This window comes from Manduca sexta, chromosome 15 (assembly GCF_014839805.1).
Source record: "Manduca sexta isolate Smith_Timp_Sample1 chromosome 15, JHU_Msex_v1.0, whole genome shotgun sequence".
Taxonomy (NCBI): Eukaryota; Metazoa; Arthropoda; class Insecta; order Lepidoptera; family Sphingidae; genus Manduca; species Manduca sexta.
Genome location: NC_051129.1, coordinates 1578558 through 1603085, shown reverse-complemented (window position 1 = coordinate 1603085; position 24528 = coordinate 1578558). Strand labels below are relative to the sequence as shown.

At 35.5% G+C, this 24528-nt stretch overlaps 1 protein-coding gene across 2 annotated transcripts in view; it reads left to right on the top strand.

Annotated features, from left to right (window-relative positions):
- Nucleotides 1-23161, top strand: part of LOC115452829 (lysophosphatidylcholine acyltransferase) — a 51046-nt gene extending 27885 nt beyond the window's left edge. Inside the window, exons 3-11 of one of the 2 annotated variants that reach the window (XM_037438936.1) lie at nt 1762-1973; nt 9801-9913; nt 15047-15201; nt 15755-15892; nt 16516-16641; nt 17657-17801; nt 18732-18833; nt 19630-19771; nt 20167-23161. In XM_037438936.1, coding sequence (XP_037294833.1) covers nt 1762-1973; nt 9801-9913; nt 15047-15201; nt 15755-15892; nt 16516-16641; nt 17657-17801; nt 18732-18833; nt 19630-19771; nt 20167-20255 — 1222 coding nt within the window. In that variant the 3' untranslated portion in view covers nt 20256-23161. The remainder of the gene's footprint in view (nt 1-1761; nt 1974-9800; nt 9914-15046; nt 15202-15754; nt 15893-16515; nt 16642-17656; nt 17802-18731; nt 18834-19629; nt 19772-20166) is intronic. The other variant, XM_037438935.1, reaches the window with a different exon arrangement.
- Nucleotides 23162-24528: the final 1367 nt, after the last annotated feature.

The window sequence follows — 24528 nt, the reverse complement described above, 5'->3', positions numbered from 1 at the left end:
ACATTTGATTTTCCTCACTGAAATTAATTCAAAAAATTTACCCCCTTAGTCTTAGACGTTTTTTATCTAAGGACAGAGTAAAACTGTGATAACAAGTCTGTTTCTCAGTGCTGACAGCATGGCAGCCTTCGCAGTGACTCGCCTTTTCTCAATATTAGCCAATCACAACGGCCCTATGTCTACGCACTGCGAAGGCCATTACTTTGTTTAGGTAAAAAAGTAAGTTTGTAGGTGATTTGATTTCCTTGTAATAAATCTATTTTGCCGGATTTAATCGCGGTTTTTTTTGTATTATAATTTCCCTCCGACATTTCTAAGAATGCAGCCTTCATGGTCTCGTCTAACATTCGCGTAATCATAAAAAATCATTATAATTTGATTTCGTCAGATTGTTTTCTCTACAAAGCTGACACTTATCGACCATCAGCAAACATTATGTGGTATGTTTGCTGTGGTGAAAATGCACTCGTCAGTGCGAAGATCCACTCGTCCACGCTAAGTGTGCTAGATGGAATGATTACAAGTGGAAACGACTGTCACTTTCACTTTACGAGATTTGCACTTAGATTCGATTCCAGTGTCCAGTGTTTGTATAATAAAATAGGGTTAGAAGGAAATCGTTAGTTATGGAATTAAAATGCCAGAAAAAAGTCTTTACAGAAATATTTTCATCAAGTAATTCCCAGGGATGTCAGAGATATTTTTGACTCTTTTTGTAGAAGGAAACTGTTAGTTGTTGAATTAAATAAGAAATTAAAAGAAATACTTTTTGACAAACTTTTTGAAAAATTTGTTTTTATAAAGTAATTTCCAGAGATATATTCCTGATTATTTTTTGGTGGAAGAATGTGGTTTATATATTAAGACACTGATTATAATTATAGTAAAGTCCCTAATTATACCACAATATATTGTATTGAAAAATAAAATACTATAACAAACTGCAGGTGACCAATTCTTCATTTGCATCCCCGATCAATCATACACGGTCTCAATTTAATAAGGAGTTACCGAAAAAATAAGTCAGATAGCACGCAGATTAGCTTGTAACCGGTTGGTTACTAGTCTAATTGTCTGGTGGTCTAGACGGCTAAAAAACAAGACCTAATAGAGATATGTTATCTATACTATACATTTATCATATAATCATTTTAATAACTGGCCTCGAAGTTATTTGAATACTTATATTACGAGAGGTGGGGGATGAATGAAATGTCTTCGTTGATTTTTAGAAGTGTTTCTTCCTCTCCATACAGATATTTTGTTTATATGTACGATAAAATATAAGCCATATTTAGGCTATAAGGTACTATGGGGTTGGCGTATAGGTTAAAAACCCCGAAATAAATAAATATAAAAAAAATTAAAAAATACAAGTGTTTGGTTAATTCAAATTTAAATAAGCCGTCAAATACTTTTACTAGCAATTTAAAGATTAAACAGAAGCACATGTATTCAATTTAAAATTTGTTGATAATTGAATTTACTTTTCATATTATCATTTTTAAGATTATTATTGTAAAAATATATAAACTAATAGTTAAGTCGATGGTGTTCAACATTTTAGCTACGATAATTTCAATTTTGTCCCCGCAGTGATTTATTAGTCGAAAGAGTACTATTTCTGCATAATATGGGCATCATTCTATCAATATTTTATACAGTGGTTCCAAACGAATTAGAACACCTCCGTAAAAGACAACTAGCAAATTCAACCCTTATTTATCACTTATTCATTGTCTATAATTTCATTATCCCTAGGTCCCTGAAACCGCTAATATGTTTCATCGGGAAAATGTCGTACCTGGCCGGCGGGATGGCCATCATCATCCGCGGCCGTCAAGCCAGTCGCAAGGAAGCGCCGATCCTGGTCGTGGCGCCGCACTCCTCGTTCCTAGACAGCTGTATTGTCTACGCAACGAGGATGTCGTCAGTCATCGTTCGCAAGGAGAGCATGGACAATTATGTTGGAAGTAGGTTGAGGTGTTGGTAAATGGTGGAGGGAATTTGGAGGCTTTATGCTGTATTCCTGTGGAGGGATCTTTAGATTTGTTTCGGTATTGGAGGTGGACGGACGACCTGGCTAAGGTCGCAGGAAGTCGCTGGATGCAGGCCGCTTCCAACAGGTCGAAGTGGAGATCCTTGGGGGAGGCCTATGTTCAGCAGTGAACTTCCTGTGGCAGAGATGATTGAGTTCTAACTTTATAATGTGTAACTTCATGGTGGTGGGAAAGGTTAAGGGAAGTTTTACGCAAAAGAGTTCCTCAAAACATTACCTAGTCTCTCAGATTGAGACACGATCCATTTACATCAGTGTGATAAAGGGCAGTAAGGCTTGGTAAGAGATGGAAGGTTTTATCTTCTTTTTATTCTACTGCATCATGAGAGTCTACTTTATTGACACCGCTGCAGTTCAACTAAGATCCTTATTTAGCATTTTATTAAACAAGGTGTCTTAAATTTTGGTTACATGCCCTAAAATGAAGACTCGAAGAATAGAATTTTGGTTTTCTAATTGTAGTTTTTTCTTCTTTCTAATTCCTTATTCCAAGCAGGTTATGGAGAAGAATATCCAAGCATACATATCGTTTTTTTTTTCACCTTTAAATATATTTCTAAACAAAGTTTATATCTTTGTTGTGGTTTATTGTGGGTCCAAGATTTTGGTTTGCTTTAGAGAGGTTACAAATTAATCTGATTGAAGTAACGTAAGGAAATATCTGGCGAGTTTGCGGTTAACTTAAAAGTTTTTGGAATGATTGCAGATTTCATAAGTTGTTACATTTTTTTTTAATATCTTATATACATATTTTTAAGGGGTAGTAGATTTAAATTTTCTTCAGCGAAGCAGTTCGTAAGCACTATTGTCTTTCAATTATAGATTTTAGATATTTGAAGGCTTATAATTAAGAAATGAAGGTCAAGGAGTGAGTAACGTTGATAAGGCACGCATTCCAATTTCTTTAATATTGGTTTTTAAACCTAAAAACAATTTTTACTGTCCATACTAGATATCGAATGCTGAATATCACGGTTCACGGCCCATATACAATACACTAACAAGGTGATACCTAATCGAAGAACAGGCATTTGATCTTGAAAAGTATCAAGCCTTTACAATTATTATAAAGATTTGTGTTTAATATTGCCCATGGCCCTAAATTGTTATTTACAACATTCACACTACTTAGTATAATATAAAGACATTGCGGCGGTAACTTTTTAGACGACCATTCCCATAAAAGAATCCTCGTCTGTGAATACTCTAAACCATTGGTGTATTAGATGCGGTTCTGCCTTTTCTTTTGATGATAAAGGCTTCATGTAATTCTATGTTACATCATAATACTCTTTCTTACTTTGTTTTCTTACGTTCCTTTATGAATACGCTGTACAACTTAATGTTACAAAAGTAACGTTGGAACCGTGACGAATAGCGTTTTTCATTTATGTTATCTATTGTGTTGGTGTTATGGATGTTTTTCCTTTGTTCTATTGTGTCGTTTGTTTTGGTAATGGGCCGTTCGTGTGAAGGAAATCGACTCCTTAAGGTGGTAGCTCAAGGTCCATTTTCATACATTTTGTTTCGGCTTTAATCTGGGTAACTAAACAAGTATTGGCAAGTAAAGAATTTAAATTCACGTCTAGTTAGTGATTAGTTCTCGCAGTTGAAAGAAAAACGTAAAAATAATTAATAATCATGGATATTTCGGCCTTTAAAATTTAATATGACGAAATTTTAAAGGCAGAAATATCCATGATTATTAATTATTTTTACATTTTTCTTCAACTGCGAGAACTAATCACTAACTAGACGTGAATTTAAATTCTTTACTTGCCAATACTTGTTTAGTTACCCAGATTAAAGCCGAAACAAAATGTATGAAAATGGACCTTGAGGTATCGCCTTAAGTATTTTAAAGGGATTAATGTAGCGAAAATGGCGGTGTTTGCCGCGACAATTCGCTTGCCGTTTATTGATTGCGGCTGCCGCGTGAAGAAATTTTCCGGGATAAAAGTCCCGCTATATATTTTCCCGGGATAGAAAGTAGCCTATAACCTTCCCAGGATCTTAAACTATCTCCATACCTAATTTCATAAAAACCCGTTCAGTAGATTTTGAGAAAATCGATAACATACAAACAGACAGAAAAATGGACTTTGTTTTATAATATGTATATATAGATATCATTGCTTTCTACTATATGGTTTTAATTTTATAAATGTGAAAGTTTGGAAATCTCTATATTTAATAATTACAATGTATTGTAAATATCTAAATGAAAGTCGTTTTTAGGTATTATTTAACTAACTTTATTTTTATGTTCATATTTTAACGAATGTAAGTAAAAAATAGCCTTTAGCATTTTAACACAATGGGTAATATAAACCAATGATGAGATATTTTACACCTATTTATTGATAAGTAGGTATTCAGGTCAAATTAAAGTCTAGTCATTGCTTGAAATGGCCTAACCTACGTATTTAGGGTCAATTTACTTTCAAATCAATTTAGTATGGATTTCTATACAATATTGAGATAAATAATAAATATCTTTAATTAGGCATTAGAATATAAAAAAACGCCTAACCCAAGGAAATCTTATGTGACTATTTTGGGTCAATTTACTTTTGAGTCAATAGAAATTTTGTGCAATGTTTAAAAACTATAAATACTTTTAATCAGTACTTAATGATTAGTCTGGGCATAGGTATAGCTTAGTCATTCTACGAAATGATTTAACTAATCAACAATGATACTTAAAATATCAAGTTCTGATGGCTGATTCATTCACTGACTCACTTCAGGCCAGCTGAAACCGATAAGGAAATAACTTAGCGATGTTTTCATATTATTATTGTTTTGAGGAGGGAGTTTTAGAAATTCATTCCCCAAGGAAAGAACATGAGACGTTTTTTTTAAAACATTATTCCTTTATAAATAGGGTAAACAACTACTATAAGCGGCGATAGCTTAGTTGATTGTTGAACGGACTGCAGAGAGGAATGTCGCAGGTTCGAAACCCAAGGGCACACATCTCTGATTTTTGTAAATATTATGTGTGTATTCTTTGTGAATTATCGCTTGCTTTAACGGTGAAGGAAAACATCGTGAGGAAACCTACATATTTGAGAAGTTCTTTATAGGAATTTCGACGGTGTGTGCAGTCTATCAATCCGCACTAGGCCCGCGTGGTGGACTAAGGCCTAATCCCTTTCAGTAGTTAGAGGAGGCCCGTGCCCAGCAGTGGGACAGTATGTAATACAGAGCTGATATTATAAACAACTATTGAGAAGTAGGTCGAAACGATAGTGATTAACTTGAGCGAAACCGTGAGCCAAAGTTGTACATTTTTAATAGTGTTTTGTGTACTGCGTAAAGAAAAAAAGATATAACATTTTTTGTCAGTTAATGATGCTCGCTCGCGTCAGATGACCTAGTCCTAGATACTTAAATATCTTTAAAATCCTTTCTAATAACAATCTGTTTTCAATGACCCTAAAATTAGCCAAGTTTTTTTAAGACAAAACCACTTACAATGTTAAGTTAGTGTTCTTAAACTAAGGTCATTTAATTTGTGGATACGATGATGATATAGATTTTTTTTTTTATTTGATAACGGACAATTATATTGAATTAAGCCCCAAAATCTGAACACATCACTGGTTAGTGAAATAATGAAAAAATCCCTTTTTAATTATCCCCGACCCTTTCGATAACGTAACTACATTAACTCAGACATATCCTATACGTATATATTATAAATGCGAAAGTTTGTGAGGATGAATGTATAGATGTATGTATGTTTGTTCCTCTTTCAAGGAAAAACTACTGAACGGATCTGGATGAAACTTTACAGTAATATTGGTTATACATCAGAATAACACATATGCTACAATTTATAATGATTTTGTGTACTTCGGTCATAATATAACTATACATATCAAGTAAGTCGGAAAAAATGTATTCCGGAAAACTCCTTCACGCGGGGGAAGCCGAGCAAAAGCTTGTATACCTACATATAATTGGGGTGTGCAATACCGCCTTACTCGCAGTGGTAAATGCCGCCTGACGATAAAAGCCAATTCGAGATTTATGTATAAAATAGAAAGGAATCATCGACGCTAATATGTTACTCTTCTCTGTTTTTTTCGTCGCGTACGAGGTATGTACCGATGCTAGTAACGCAATATTGTACTATCTCCTACAATATGGTAATAATTTCTTTTTTTGGTGTATATATGTAACCTTAACCTTTTTCTTTTATTATGGTGATATTAAAAGTACTGTTAAAAGTAAGGTCAAATTACTTTACACAAATGTAATTTGGTAAAGTTCTGCCACGTGTGACATTATGTGGCTTCTTCACGCCTTCAGCTCATTATAATAGTCTACACTGAAGGCCGCCTGGTCACGTAGGGTTCCTAGATCGTGTGATGTTTAAGTTACTGCCGTTGCCGTTTATTCTACCGATAGACACGAACGTCCATATAAACTATTTGTTCAAAATCTTGAGTTAGAACGCAAAGTTCGCTACAGCACTAGAACATTAATTTTAAGGAATTTTAAGTTATTTCGTGCGCATTATTTTAATAAAATCCACGAGCCGTTATTTGTTAAATTCAAGAATATTCACATACCTTGACATTTGATACAGTAAAAATTTACCTGTGTTTTTATGTGCAGCGTTTTAATATTAGAAAATAATAAAAAAAAAAATCTCCTTTGATTATTTTTAATAAAAGTCTTAGTAAAATAACGGTCAATTTGGCATCTCGCTGTAATAGGCATTATGCAGTAGGTCTATTGGTAAATAACAAAAAATAAAAAAAATCTTACAATTGTTTAAAATAAGGGCACTCACCTTTGACTATTCTAAAGTTAAGTGTGTATTCTTTGTGAATTATCGCTTGGTTTAACGGTAAAGAAAAAGATCGTGAGGAAAGATATCTAAGAAATTCTTTATAAGAATTTGGTAGTATGATAAGTCTGCCAATCCGCACTAGGCCAGCGTGGTAGATTAATGCCTAATCCCTCTCGATAGCAAAGGAGGCCCGTGCTCAGTAGTGGGACAATATATGATTTATGGCTGATTCAATGATTTTATATCATATTATAATTTTATTCACTAACCCCCTTATTTATAAACGTTATTTATCTAAGGACGGAGCATTGCTGTGATAACAAGTCTGTTTCTCAGCTTTGTTTATCTGACAGCTTGCAGTTTGTTTAGCTTTGTTTATCTGACAGCCAACTAGTTCAAGTTGTATTTCATTATTAGCCAATCACAGCGGCCCTATGTCTACGCACTGCCATGTCGGCACTGAGAAACAGACTCGTTATCTCAGGAATACTCCGTCCTTATATAAATAACGTCTATGAATAAGAGGGTAAGTGAGTAAATATTTGGTGCAATTAGCACCTCGCTGTTAGGCAGTAGATACTGAAAAACATTTAATTGTAACCTTTGCACTGTAGTGTGAAGGTAGACTATTGCGTGTTGGGTCGATGGACGCGTGTCACGTTATTTTATTTTCTTTAATTACAATAATTATGATTATAAAAGCGTGTTTTAGTAATTATAATTAAATTGAGTATTTTGTTATGCTGGTATAATGTATATGTAAAAGTTGAAGTTCCCATCCCTTCGCGATGAAGTACCAAGGATGATGTACCGTAATATAAATATAAGAATTTTCAGATTGATAAGTTTCAGAATTTAACAAATTAAAACAATATGTTCAGATCCATAACGTACTTAATTATATCATACTAGCTTTTGCTCGCGGCTTGGTCCGCGTGAAGGAGTTTTCCAGGTCTTTTTTTGGACTCACTTGACATGTATCGTTATATTATGACCAAATTACACAAAATCATTATAAATTGTAGCCTATGCGATATTCTGATGTATAACATATTACTGTAAAGTTTCATCCAAATCTGTTCAGTAGTTTTTTCGTGAAAAAGGCACAAACATCCATCCTCACAAACTTTCGCATTTATAATATTAGTAGAGTTCGTATATTATTTTGTTGTTTATCTTAAGAATCATTGGAAACCACGTGCGTACGAGTAAGTATGACTAATGTCACAATGATTTCCTTGCAAAATATATCGCCATGCGTGATAATGGTAAATCGTAACACAGATAGTAACAGTATCTGTGGAATTGATTGCTGTTGATACGGCAATCTAATATTTATATTATGACGCTATATTATTCTATACTAGGTTTTGCCTGCGGTATCGGTTGCGTGAAGATTTTTTCCGGGAAATATTTTAGATAAAAATTTACCTATAGGGAGTAATGTAGCTTCCTATTAGTGACAAAAAAAAAATCAAAATCGATATGGGATATAAGGTTACAGAAAAAAAGTAACTACAGTAATATTTACCGAAATTTTATTTTTCTGCCAATCACTTGAAAAACTTACGTGACAATTACATACGCATAAATTGCATAAAAGACATAGATGAAAATTAAACATAAAGGTTTCTAATAAAATAAATACGATACAGCATAGTTAAATTCTTTGCACTTTAATAAACATTCAAATTCCAACAATCTGTTTAGAGAGAGAGATTAGTGCGCTTAATCATTCTTCAGCTTTAAAATAGTAGAGTTTGGGTAAACCTTTCTCCTAGAAATAGCCCATACTGCGCGAAAGTGTTTACAGTGGAGAAAATCGCTGACTCAGCATATATTTCTTACGAAAATTGAATTGTAAACATAATTATATGTTTTTTTAGTAAATAATTCCAATAATCCCTAAAGATAGATAAAGAAGGAACCACTAATTGTCATTTTAAATTTTTTAGATGAAAATAAGAAAATATGTTGCCAACATTAACATAGTACCTTTTAATATGCCTCCGATGTGTCGGAAGACATCGCGTTTTACATCGGCCGACCACGGAAGCCTTTCACTGGACAGCTATTATGGCGGAGTTTTCATCACAATGCATACAATATGTAAATACATAACATGAACTTTCGTCGGTTAATCATTGAACAAGGGTCTCGTCTCGTGAAAAAACATTTGAGCCTCTAAACAATTTACGTAATGGCAAAAGAATTATACGGTTGGCTAATAGTTTCGATTGTAATAAATCATAGTTAATGCCAAATCTCACGGCATTTTCTCAATATCGCTTTCACCCGGGCACGCTTCCATGATTTCATGGTGTTTAGATGGCACGCTATTTTTTGTTTTTAGAAAATTAATGGGTGTTAGAAACGCTTTAGTAGATGTTTTTTTTTCTAAAATTAATATAATTTAGAACGTTAAATTATAGTTTAATGTACCTAAAGGCTAATAGTATTATTTTTAAGTAATAAATAAAATAATTGAGAATGAATGCCTGGTTACTGGTGAATAACAAAGGTAGATAATTGGTTTTATGTTAATGTGTTATTGTCCTGTATATTTAAAATATAACTAATATTAAATGTAAAAATAAAATCAATTACCCGCATATCATTTAACCCTTTGATTCATAGACGTTTTTTATCTAAGGACGGAGTAACTTAGACATAGGGCTGTTATGATTGGCTAATATTGAGATTCAATAATATTAGCCAATCACAACGGCCCTATGTCTACGCTCTGCGAAGGCTGCCATGTCATCAGCACTGAGAAACAAACTTGTCATCACAGCTTTGCTTCGTCCTTAGATAAAAAACTTCTATGAATAAGGGTGTAAGACTATAGCAATTCCATATCTTTTGTGGTTTTTAATATAAAAAATAAAATGTTCTCTAATGTCATTTGTGTTACAAATTTGTCGCCATTTCCAGAACTGATCAACTACACGCAGCCAGTATACGTGTGGCGAGATGACCCCAACTCCAGGCAGAACACAATCAAGGAGATCATCGAAAGGGCCACCTCCAAAGAAGACTGGCCGCAGGTAAACCTTGATACTTTTGGAAACTGAGCTATTGTACCATCCGTAAGAACGTTACATTAAGTTGTAATATTTTAGGAAATGCTCTAGTCCAGTGGTTCCTAAAGTTGAATGCACCATCTAAATTCCAAATTCAGAATTCACTTTTAGACTGTCACGTAGGCTTTTGATACTTAATAAAAGTCAAATATAATAAGAGTAAATTAGTCTCTTTCTTTCGGCACAGAGATCAATTAATGGGAAAACTACTTCATAAACTGTATAAAACAACAATAAATTGATTCAGGATGCTCAAATCACACATTGTAATACAATTATACAGTAGAATATCAAAGTGGATAGTAGCATTATAATAATTATTGTAGAAACTTATATTATGTGGTACACACAAAAAGTGCTGTCTTAGTATGAATTTTAGTTACTTTTCTCATTCATCAGTTATTATTCATTCTTTTTATCAGGGCCCAACTAATATTCATTCGCGACTCGCCAGTGGGTTGCGACTCATGGTTTGGGGAACGCTAGTCTATACTTAATAATAATAATAATATCAGCCCTGTATTATATACTTGCCCACTGCTGAGCACGGGCCTCCTCTACTACTGAGAGGGATTAGGCCTTAGTCCACCACGCTGGCCTAGTGCGGATTGGTAGACTTCACACCCCCTCTAAATTCCTATAGAGAACTTCTCAGATGTGCAGGTTTCCTCACGATGTTTTCCTTCATCGTTAAAGCGAACGATAAATTCACAAAGAATACACACATGATTTTTTAGAAAAGTCAGAGGTGTGTGCCCTTGGGATTTGAACCTGCGGACATTCGTCTCGGCAGTCCGTTCCACACCCAAGTAGGCTATCGCCGCTTTTTCTATACTTACTATAAAAAAAATCTTCTCTTAGACTAATCTACCATCAGATTCCTTATAAATGACGCCAAAAGTACTTTAAGATTATATAAAATTGTCTAAAACACGAAAGCTAATTATTTCCACGAAATTTTGCATGTCGACTTTCATATGAGATTAAATCAACAAAATTCCTTAATGTAGTCAGCACGCACTGACGTAGTTTTCGCTGTGTCCGTTTGTTTATCCTTTCACTTAGATGTCAATAGAAGACAATGAAAACACTTTCAATGAACGGAGTGCTATGATAAAATGAATATTAATTAGGTCTTTATTATGGGAACTAAAAAAATAAAATGAAAACAAATATCTGTTTCAATTAGAGTGTTTCTCAAAATAAATGTACGAAATAGTTTTTACGAAATTGTGCGTCTCATTTGACTTTTTCGTTTGTCTTAATACATTCGTTCATTGAAATCATATAAATAACTAGCTGTGCGCGCGGTTTCGCCCGCGTGGAAATCAATGTGTCACAAAGTATTTCCCGCGTAAATCCCGATCAACGAGATGTTTTACTACCACGCGAACAATTCAACAGTAATCATTATATTTCAGTCAATTAACATAAAACCGTAATGTACTATTAACGTAAACCTTCCTCAAGAATTGAACTATCTTTTAGTAAAACCGTACAAAATGCGTTCAGTAGATTTTGAGAAAATCGATCACATACATTCACGACTTTGTTTTATAATATGTATGTAATTATTTAGACAACCAAATAAAAGGACCAGTTAAGACAAGAAAAAGTGTAACATTTCGTAAAAATTATTTAGATTTTAGAGAGTTACTCATTATCTCTATTGTATTCGTGTTCCTTTACAAATCAGAAAAAATACTTGAAAAGAAAGCGTTATGAGCCTATTTTTCGTGAGAATATTTTTTAGAATGTCTTGCGTTCGATATGATTTAACTTCCTTATGAGATGGATAGTGATTACGTTATATGGGGACCTCCTGTGCAAATTACTACGTCTAGATTCTAGAATTTATTAATTTTATTCAACACAATGACTTACATTTCCAATAAACTCATCGAAAAACGTCTAGTCATCGGTTGACCATCACACGTGCAAAATCGTCAATAACTATTTATATTACGTACGATAAACATATTGTAAAGGTGATTCATTGTCAGTTGTTTTGGCAACGTTATTTAATCAATAATGAGACGGTTTTATTCGGCTTTGTTAAGCGTGTTTGCAGTGACGTCACTGGTAATGACACTGGGGAGGACAATGGGTGTTTTTTATACGTGCAAAGTGACCCTGCCGGATCTGATGGTAAGTGGAGTGGGGTCCAATAGAATGTCGACTGACGAGAGATGATTACCCCCCGGCAGTCGACTCAATTATGCCGGGTGTCGCCTATGATTTTTGCGATTATTCAATGATTTTTAGGAGGTGCCAATTTCTAGCGATGTCTCCGGAGCAGGTCATATTCAGGCTATGTCATACTTACAAACAGTAATGCCTTTTTTGGTTTGACTTTTCGGAGAAAGTCGTAGAACTTAAAAATAGTTCCTGCATAGGGCTACTGCGCTCGGCACCCAGACATAGGGCATTAAGTGTCATATTAGTGAATAAAACTAGGTATAATTTCCTCTAAATTAGAACACATAACTGCTACCTAGAAGAAATTACAAACCTTTAGTATGTTTTGTAGGTTCATGAAAAAAAACTGCTTCAGTGGTGTAGTGGTGCCTTCGTCGTCAACTACTGCTCTGAGGTGTCGTCTCGTCAGCGTCTAGAATTTGTAACCCCCCCACCCCCCACCCTATCATCACGGAAAATAATACATTTGGCGAAAAGTTCGTGTCGTGGTTGCATTACTGCATACCCCCTGGAGGATTAAAGCGTCATGTGTGTTTGTTATAAAAATCCGTAATGTTATTTATATCCTGTAACTGATTTATAATATCTACGACAAAATTAATCAGCTCTCAAATTGTAGAAACACAACAGGAAATGGTAACCAGCAATTACTTGAACGCGGCCTGTTGAGAATCACTCGAATATAGTATTTTTTGTTTGCCGCGTGACCGTGACTAGGTCGCGTTTAAACATAGCGCACACCAGTTACTGCTTCAGAGACAAAAATGATAATGTTTTTAGACATAGCATTTTTTTATTGCTTTGAATGACGAGACGAGTTTGCTCGCCTAATGGTAAGCGATACCGCCCATAAACAGAAGAAACGTCATGCAACATCTTGAATTACAAAGTATTGTTTGGAGACATGAGAAGTTTAATAATATCCAACTAGTTATAATGTCCTTCAAACGGAAACACAACAGTGACTACACACTGCTGCTTGGCGGCAGATATAGACATTGCGGTGGTAATTACCCAGGCGGACTCTTACATATGAGAGAACTACAACCAGATCCGCCTTTTTTATAAGGGATCGGCAAAGTAACTCCACAACATTTGATAGTCAGCGAAGTGGGCTATGAGGTTAAGTTAGAATGTCGACTGAAAAGGGATGATTGCCCGTCGCTAATTGTGACAGTTATGCCGGCCTGTTTGAATCGGATATACACAGGCTGATCCCGGAACACGACACACTAACATAGGTCACTATGGTAGGTTTTACACCTTGTACGGTGGTCGCGTTCAGGCTTAACACAAATATCCTACCACCAGCTCGATACTCTTTCATCTAGTTGCAGTGAAGGGTATACTTGCTGTGAACCGCAAGGTCCTGCGTTCGTTCCCCAATAGAGAATACTGTGTCGATTTTCTAACACTTTTTATCATAATCTGAATCCCTCAGGGGGGAATGTTGTAAACGTATAATTAAATATATAAATATAGAAAAATATGAAGTAGTTTACATGTGTTTTAATGGTGTTTTGCAATTTGACAGTCCATCGTATAAGCGCCAAATTGAAGATTCCAAGCTTCCAATATGTTAATCTGGAAATCTTTGGGGGTGGCCCATGTTCAGTAGTGGACATACTGCGGCTGATGATATAAATAAGGTCTATTTCGCTTGGTAGAATAGTAACACAGTCCGGCTGTTACGGTTAGTGTGCGATGACCTTAACTGCAGGAAGTTTCTTTGTGGACAAATTGTCAAGACAGAGGTCGGCTGTATTGAATGTTTACCGGTTTTGTATGCGTTTCGATTACTTTCCGTCGATATTGTGGAAAAATCTGGAAGGTCTTGACAATTTACTGAGTTTGGCCTTTTAGCGAATTATGTCAAGTTCAGTGTAATAAGTTCGACTGTTTTGTTATATTTTCAAAAAGTATGTAAAGCCGTTGGTCTTGGGCCTGATTTCTCTCCGATCACCTCGGATTGCTGTCTCACCGGATTATGAGAGTGAAGGAATAGAGAGTGCACCTGTGTATTGCGCATACACTTGTGCACTATAATATGTCCTGCGTGGCTGATCGTCGTTGACATTGGCGGCCGTGGCCGAAATTCGATTAGGAAGGTTTCATATATTTTCAAAATTTTGCTCGTTGTTAAGCCCGGCTTTTCCTCAAAATAAGTTCAAAGTTTAAATCTCTCTATGTTATGCCCTTAATCGGGATAGATAGTATTACGTTAATATAATGGGTCCTCTATCTGTATCATAGTTTCAGCTGTTACCGCGTCACTTCTAAGTTCTAACAAATACGCATACATCTTCACAAACTGCCGCACTTTTCTTATATGCAAATAAATGACGAGACGCGCAAGTCGCTCGCTCGAACCCGAGACCTTAGTACTGAAGTCGCACCGTAATACAACTACGCCACCGAGGCAGTTATGATCTACTACAAATTTGTGAAGATGTTAAAGAAGTAAACACAGCAACTGCTATCGCATTTACACAAAATTTGGCAAAGATAGACCATCTCCTGGATTGAAGTATGTCCTATCCCGGTCATAATCCTCAGTATTGAGGGAACGACTAGATAGATGGATGCATCCCGGTAAATTGCTTCTGTGGGGACTATTTGAATGTTAAGTAGATGACGCTAGCGTTGTTCAGATAGAAATATGGATCGTTGCAATCATTTTGGAATTTTTATAGCTGGATAGGCTTTTTCCGCGAGCTACACCTAGTTTATAATATTACCAAGATTAGTGGGAAGTAGGATTTTTACTAATAAAATCTCTTCGTAGTCGCATACTCCTGATAGAGTGCTCATGGCATTTTTGGGCCGATTGAATAGCTGACGTTTTCGCCATATGCCTCTATACTTATAAAACCACTCACCTCTAAACTTTGTTTCCAGGTGCTGATATTCCCAGAAGGCACTTGCACCAACCGCTCTTGTCTGATCACGTTCAAGCCCGGCGGGTTCTACCCTGGAGTTCCTGTACAGCCTGTTACCATCAGATATCCTAATGCAAGAGACACTGTCACCTGGACCTGGGAAGGACCTGGAGCGTATGTATACAGAGTGTATTTTTATGATAGGCTAGTATTCGTTGTAGATACAAGAGAATTTGCTTTGTTCATTTTCAAAGATAAAATCTGCATAAATGGAATAAAATAGAATATTTATAAAAACTTATTTTTGAGGCGTATAAATCTTGTTGCTTAAAAGTTGTAACGATCTAAACACCTTCTGGCCTGTGGGTACCATTTGACATGTTATCATTTTCACATTCATAGTATCACGTCTCTATCTCATAGAGGTAGGCAGAGACTATTGATTGACACTTTGCACGATTCTGGCATACTTCTCTCGCTTCCTCCACCTTCATCAATTTGTTCATGCGTTGTCGCCGGTTTAGGGTACTTTTAACCTGGACTTTACTAAGAATGTCAGATATCTGACACTCGAAGGTTCGGTGCGGTCGACCACTGCTGGCTCTTTTATCCACATTCCCCTTATATATCTTCTTTGCCAGTTTCCTATCTTCCATCCTCTTCAAATACCCAAACCACCTTAGTATTCATCATTTGTAACGTCACAAATAACTATCTCTCTTCACAGACTGAAGCTCCTCTGGCTGACACTGACGCAAGTGCACAGTTCATGCGAGATCGAGTTCTTGCCAGTGTACTATCCGAGCGAGGAAGAGAAACGCGACCCGAAACTCTACGCCAGGAATGTCAGGGATGTTATGGCCAAGTAAGACCTCATTTGGATAACATATTAATAATAAAGGCATTTTGGTATACATATAAATATGTCCAAGTATGAGCCCTGTATTATATACATTCCCACTGCTGGGCACAGGCCTCCTCTACTAGTAAGAGGGATTAGGCCTTAGTCCACCACGCTGTAATGTAGTAAATGACTGATTGACACAATTCTTGCGGTTCGTTGTATGTACGTCAAGCTTCATGTTGGTCGATATTATAATTAAAATTCAGTCTAGACATTTTGCCATGTATTGAAATTAAACTAATTTTCGGATTCTATCGCGATGTTAGTATTTTATTTTCAAGGAGAAAATAAAATACTAACATCGCGATAGAATCCGAAAATTAGTTTAATTTCAATGTCTAACATTCGCGTAAACATAAGAAATCATTTTGCCATGTAGGTTAAAAAACCTCTCGAGAGAATGTCTTGCTTACTTCAGTACATTTTTTGTTCTAGCAATGTCAATTTTGCCAGTTAATGAATCTCCTCTACAAGTACTTTGTCTTTGGACAGTCTCTCCTACTATGCCTTCGTCTTTGTCTTTAGTGTTATTTTGGATAGGAAGTACTCAATATCAGCACCAATCTTCGTTTTTAATGTTCCAGGGCTCTTGGCGTGCCGGTGTTGGACTACACGTACGACGACTGTCGGTTAATCGCACGAGCTAAGCACCTCGGCATCCCGGGAGCCGCCGCGGCCAGGGAGGTCAGCGAGATACGGACACAGCTTGGGTGAGATTATTTATACGGAAATTTATGCTTATAATAAATATATGTTTGAAGGTGGGGGAATTTAGAATTGAATATAAATAATATAAGTTAGAACGTAGGGAAATTTATTGAATGTAAAAAAATATGAGTTTGGAGGTAGGGGAATTTATACTTTTATGTAAAAAAATATATATATTACAGGATGGGGAATTTAGACTTCAATGTAAAAAAAATATATATACAAATTTGAAGGCAGGTAAGGTCTATTTAGCTCGTGGAAAATATGATAATCTCTGGAACTACTGTTTTAATTCTCAGAATTGCTGTACCACAAATACATTGTGAACAAATTAAAGCTTTTCTACTATTTTGACTGCCTCAAAATAGTAGCGCATTTTCACCATTTGTTTCCTCCAGAGTAGTTTGGTTTTCGAAATAGACACAGTTGGATCAGATCCTCCGCATCAAGTAGCTTGTCCATAATAATTTAGGTACGGTCAAAATAGTAGAAGTTAAAGTTTGGGCTGGCAGGTAAAAGGATATAAAAAGGTAAAGCGTGGTCTTCCTCACTGGTGAGGACGATATGAGCCCTAACCTAGCTAGCTTGCTAACCATTCACTAGCTACTAAAGCGATGACTACCTGAAGAAGAAAGGTATAAAGAAACTCGGGGCTTACTTTTTGTCATCGATTGTATATTTGTGTACAAAGTACAAAATGAATCACCTAGCTGAATTTCGGCCACGGCGGCCTATCCCATCGGAGATCAGCCACGTACCTCCCGTACCTTCTACTATGGTGCCCTCTCTGTTCCTTCACTGACATAGTCTGTGAGAGAGAAATCCAGGAGAAAAGGAGCGATGTAATTAATAAATAACGGTGTTCAATGAGCATTCGTCTTAATTTACAAACACAATTTTCATAACCAACATAATATAGGTTTGAGATATCAATTCATCCCAGTTTCTGTGACCTGGACCATGTTGGTGTAGGCATTTAGTGAGGATATAAACTGATAGCTGGATGTGCCATTCCAGCCTGGACAGGTCGCAGGCGGAGCTGCGGCTGGCGGCGGAGGGGGTCCCGGAGCGGTGCCGCTGGGTGTCGGCGGAGGAGCTGGCGGCGCGGCTGGGCGTGGAGCCCGATGCGCGCCTGCACCGACTGCACCAGATATTCCTGCAGGTGAGGAGAAGACGAGCTCTTATTTATAAGTGTTGGGTTTTTATATTGCAAAATTTTATATATGCCTATTTCCTGCCCAGGGTCTTAAACTATCTCCATACCAAATCTCATCGAAAATCATTCGGTAGTTTTTAAATTTATCGCTTTCACACAGACACACAGCTCTCTGTCTGTGAGTTTGATAATATTTAAGGATGGTTAAAATCACTTAACAATTACTTAACATCTCACGTCTCAGGATGGCGAGCGCAGTAAAATATCAAACAATACTTGTAATTTAAGGTCTTATAGTGTTCCTACTGTTTATCGGCGGTCGTATCGCTTGCCATCAGGCGAACTGCAAGCTCGTCTCGTCATGCAAAGCAATAAAAAAAACAGAATAACAATTTTTACACACTACTTAGAAATAGAAACTACCAAACCATAGTCCTACCCAGAAGTATCTTAGCTCCTCCCATTAATTTTGAATAAGAGCCTAGTATGAGAAAAAACGCGGCGATAGCCTATTGGTTGTGGAACGGACTGCCGAGACGAATGTCCGCAGGTTCAAATCCCAAGGGCACACACCTCTAACTTTTCTAAAATAATATGAGTGTATTCTTTATGAATTATCGTTTGCTTTAACGATGAAGGATAACATCGTGAGGAAACATGCATACCTGAGAAATTCTCCATAGGAATTTTCGAGGGTGTGTGAAGTCTACCCACCCGCACTAGGCCAGCGTGGTGAACTAAGGCCTAATCCCTCTCAGTAATACGAGGCCCGTGCCCAGCAGAGGGGCGGTAGACTACAGGGCTGATATTATTATATTTATTATATATCACTTAGAAATAGACTTCACCATACCATAGTCCTGCCCAGAAGTGTCTGAGCTCCTCCCACTAATCTTGAATAAGAGTGTAGTATAAGAATCTCGTCTTGGTCCGCAGCGGTCGAGTGGGCTGGTGTACTTGCCGGACTACCTGCTGTGCGCCATGTTCCTGTCGCTGCAACACGCGCCGCTCTCCGAGGTGCTCTCCTACGCTTTCAAGGTAAAAACTTATTAGGATTTCGTGATAGCCTTAGTTTTAGATTGGCGTAGTTGTAAACTGTTAACTTATTGAGATTTTTAGATGCCCCAGTTAGTTGTATATCGTGCGTGATATGAGCTTCGAGGTCCTGGGTTCGAATCCCGGCTCGGGTGATATTGGCTTTTTCTGCTTAGTATCAGTCTGGAGTCAGGAATTTATGTTAAGTGTGATGATAGCTTCATCCCCTATCACATCATGGGATGGAATACTTGGCGAAAAGTGGGTGCCCTGGTTGCAGAAGTATGTGGGTGTGTGTTTTTGTTTTCACAACCTATGTTGTTCAAGCTCATATGTCTATACGTATGAGCTGAACCTCCTGGTGGACTATTAAAGACCATACTTTTAGAGATATTGTTCAATGCATGTCATTTTGTTTTTTTTTTAAATAAATAATACAAGGCACATTCACTTATTCGCACTTTCCTTATTTTATTTTTATTGGATCGCTAATAGGTGATACGTCAAGAACAAAATAACAAGCACTCAGCCTCCATTGTAGTATAGATATTTGAGAGGAGAAATAGGAACAAGTCAATTTGCTAGGAGTCTGGAAACTCTAATTACTGTAACACCTACACGTAAGAGTAGACATCCTAATTACGACGTTATTCCGCAAAACTGAAAGACCACCCTGATCAAAACAGCTGGCATATTTGCGAGAGAGAGAGAGAGAGACAGTAGAGTTTTTAGTCTTCTCTCTCTCTCTCTCTAACATGGCATCCGATATCCAACCGTGAACATACTTACTTGTTCTTAGCTGTACGACCCGTCGCGGTGCGGCCGCCTGACTCCTGCGCAGTTCGAGGAGGTGGCGACGCGCTGCCTCGCGCTGTGCCAGGAGGACGCGCACAACACCTTCCGCCAGGCCGACACCGACGACAAGGGACACCTCACTTACGGTACGACTTGACTGACTGTTATAAAGGCATTGGAATCAATTGTCCATACTGCCGTAGATATATTTTTCTCATAGATATAACAAATAGGTCATTAATTTCGACGTTGCAAATTTCCAGAAATTTAAGAGTGGGACAAGATTAAAAGCTAAAACATACATGTCAGGTTGAGAACCTCCACTATTTTTTAAATCGGTTAAAAATATAGTAATCTTCGACTCATTTGTATCTTACATTTTTTATAGGTTTTGATACAATAGTACAAAAACCTATAAAAAAGCATAGACCGATAGGTCTCTGCTTTAAAATGCGTTGACATTATTTTACCGACCAAATATTTTGATCAGTATGACTGTACTTTATATTACAGTTTTTAATCGCAGCTGTCTATATTCCAGACGAATTTATCTCCTACGCTCAAAAGCGGGCGGAATTCTCTTTCCTGTTCGCGAGCGACACCGCCCATCACAAGCCGAAGAACCAGTGAGAGGAACAACACATACCAACCGTATGCAGTCAAGTGCCGTGAGCTACGAAGTGTTGGCAACACTGCGATGACAGCTGTCAATGTCAATCTGACAAGCATGTTGAAAATCACTCTTGGATTTAGAGAAATGGACTGATCTTGACTCGAACACGACAAAGAAGTTTTTGGCCGTAGGAATAAAGAAAATTACCGCAATTGTATTTTGAACAGTCAGTAATGAGAAAAATTAATGTTCTAAGGAGTTTCAATTCATTTCTCTATGTCATAAGTGTGTTGATTATGTTGGCAACATTGCTTGGTTACAACTGTCAATGTTGGTAGAATCGAGTGTAAAGTGTTGCCAGTTAAAAGTGAAAAGTCATATCGGTAATAGGAGTTTTGTTATGTTGTTTACTTGGCGAATAAATATAATTATGTTGAGAATTGTTTTCTACGCATTTACAATAATTTAGGAGATTAACGAAAATACTTTTCGTATTCTATGTTTACCTGATGGTAGTTAATTTATTTTACGCAACGTTCAGTGTTGCAACACTCAATTAAATTATTTCCGATAATTGTAATTATAAGTAGTGAAACAATAACCGTACCTTATAATATTCTAGTATTATTTTAAGTATTTTAGATTGTTTTATTTGTATAGACAATATATGATGTTAATTTGTTTTTTTGGTAATTTTATTTAATGATATTTATTTTCTGTTAAACAATTGAAAATAAATGACAAAATAGGCTCTGCTTAATTTTAATAAATAGTTAACGAAGATCAATATTAGTGATTCCATGTTGCTTTACTGTGAGGCATAATTTAATAAACAAATATGTCTGACGAACATCAAATAGTAATTATTTAAGTCAATACTTTAGTCAATTTGTTATCATTCCAAATGCTTGAATATGTTTAATGTTACCCTACATTTTGGTTACATAGGGAGGTAGCGTAGCGGATTTCGGTAGGTATGTGAAAATAGGTCATTGTAAATATAGATATTAATATTAAGGCTTTAATGTAAAGCGCCTCGAAGACGGTCAAACTGATATTCGGCTTGATGTAAAACTGATGAACTGTTTTAATGAATGAAAAATTAAATCGTATTTTTATATGCTCAATTACTGTTTCCATTCATTTTATTTTACTTCCTATGATAATATCTTACGGTCCCAATTCGCTTGACCGTCTTCGGGGTGCCTTAGGAATTGATTCCATACGCGTTCCTCTAGGTAATATGTAGGAGTCTGTATTTGTGGATATTCTTTGTTGTCCAATTTAGGCTAATATTTATAACATCTACAACTTAACCATTAATAAATAATATATATAACACATCATATACAGAATCATTTTGATGTGTTAAGAAATGAAACCATATACTTGTCTTCTTGAGAACAACTCTACCATAAATATTGTCACCGTAAATATAATAGAAAATAACTTGCAATCAAAATAAAATTTAATTATTTTTTTTTATCCCTAACTACTCTTACTATGAAATTGTTGGAGCAACATCATACTTTTATATTATTCCAGAGATATAATATTAAAAAAAAATATTTTCGAAACAAAATAAAATTATATTTTTCATGACCTTTCTCTACTAATACTACTTTGAAATAGTCAACATCATACTTTCAGTCAGAAATATACAGACACCATATTTGCACTTAACTACAAAAAGATCAAAAAACTTAAACCGGAGTTTTTAGCGAAAATATTTGTTATTCTTGGGTGATTTTTGACACAATGTTAGAGGTAAAGATGAATATATGGCTTCATTTAGTAACGCAATGTCATAATGACCCTGTATATGTCAATCATAGTTTTATCTCTTCCTCTGACGTTAAATGTCAACACGATAAAATAAAACACGAGACGACTTATTTTTGCCATTACCATAGCATTCGATATTTTAGTATCTGATTGGGTAATTGGTCGACATAATTCAGAGAAGAGCCTTATTATATTTCTTTAGTCTTTATTTTATTCAACTATACTTGTCAGAGTCTCTATGCCGTGAGAGGAATAAAATGTCATCAGTAAATAAATATGTTACATTTTGATCCTTCAGCCTTAGGCAATAAGGTCTATCAAAACAAGAAATTTGCATAATTTGTTTAGTAACAACTACCCATACTGCATTAAAACATGCACATACATTTATAAGGTTCGCAACACATTTCATAAATTAGGTTTAGATTTTAGAGGCTTCCAATGTTGCTAACAAACCTTTAATAATGTAGATACAAGCTCCTTGACAAACTATCCATGTACAAGAATTTTACAATAATTCGTAAAGCAGTTTCCAATGATATTTATATTTTGGCTTTATTTAGGCTTCCCATTAAATGTACAAACACTATAAGTTTAGTTATAAATTGATCATGTATAGTACGCCTTATTCCATAGCGTAGGTATTTATTGTTAGTGTTTAGGCAGCCATTTTGAATGTGATAATTTTAAGGCATCTAGACGTGGCACGTAATGTGTTTTAGAAATTCAGCCTTATGGGGATATGTTGATAAGTAAAAATGACTTTTATCCTATGAGTTATAAGGTCCATATTTGTTGACATTTATAATTATATAGTGCAAGTTTCCATCTACTAGTAAAATTAAAGGCATCCTTAAAAGAAAACTTAAATTAATACGATGTCATGGCAAAGCTAGAAGCTAATGTCGCGGAATGACGTGTTTGCGGGGATTTCAAATTAGGGATAAGCGAAAATGGGCTTTATTATCTTGAAAATAGGCCACTTATCAACATATTTAAGCCAGGCTCAAAATTACTAAGGCTAAGTGTCAATATCAATGTTTTGTATAGTCCAATAAAATTGTCAGTTTAATTGATATTTTATTAGAGTTTAGGCCAATATTGACAGTTAAGGTTCTTTGTTAAATACTAGACGAAATATGATTTTGGTACAATACTTCCAGCTTCGAATATATTGATTTAGGCCAATCATATCACAAGGAGTTCGGTTGTGCTTAAGTCAAACAAAAATAGGTGTTTTTACCTTCAAAATAGTAATTAGTTTTACATTGTATCAATTATAAATAATCGAGTTGCTATAGTAATTAAAATGTTATGATATTGATTTTTCAGTCCGGTTCAAGGCATAATAGATAAAATGTAAATATGTTTTTTTTTTTTTTTTTTTTTTATAAATGATGCGTGAATTGGAATTTTTGACATCGAACTATTCTATTTTTAAATATTTTTTTTCCAAACTTAAAAACATCGTTTACATTTTATTTAGTTATTTGGACCGGATTTGTGATTAATTTTAAAAAAATAGTCAATACATCCAATTACATAGTTTTAGTCTAGTTCTCAAACAATAACGAATGGAATATGTGCATAGAAATAAAACTACGTTTTTAAATGTTAGAGCATTTTTGGTGTGATTAAAAAATCATGTTTTGCTTTTAAAAATAAAGTTTTTCATAGATCTAAAAATGATATTTATTTAGTCTACCTCATCGATATATATGTACTACGAACTGGATCTGGCTGAACACTCACTGTGTTCAACTGAAGTGTACTGCAATCTGGTATTGGTTGCCATTTTAGTTATACTCTATTTAAAAATCTTTAGCGCTGCATGTTTAAAGTTTGGTTAAACGATGATTGATATTTTAACTTTGCAGCGAACTTTATCCAGATTTTGAAAAAATAGTTTATGTGGACGTTCGTGTCTATAGAATACACGTCAATGGTCTACCTCCTTTTATTAATTTTGCCATGTACTTATCAGTTGCATTATGTAATTTGAATTTCCTATTTTAGAACAGTAGGTATAATAAAATTTTGGACAGAATAAGAGTATTGAGTAAACTAACAACTCTACGAGAAGGGAACTATCATTAGAGCCGAAGATATGGAGATTAATCCTAGGAACATTTCGACATTTAAAAATCGCATTTTATTTTTAACTTTGGCGAAAAAAAGCTCCACAACTAATAATATAAATGAGGAAAAATTGCTCACTTTAACAGCACACTAGTCCTGCATTTGAAATATTTTAATTCTGAAGTTACGTGCTTTTATATTTACGCAGTCTAACACTAAAAAAAAAAGGTTTATTGTATATTTATGTATGGAATAAATTAAGCTATATTATAGTCTTCTACTGGTCGTATGGTAAGTAAAAGTCCGAGCCCCTTTTATTACTAAAGGCCTATTATCGGTTGTGGTATAATACACACTTGCTGTTAGAAATTGGCCAATCACAGACATTGTCAAGTCCAACTAGAAATTAGTCGCCAATGAAATTAT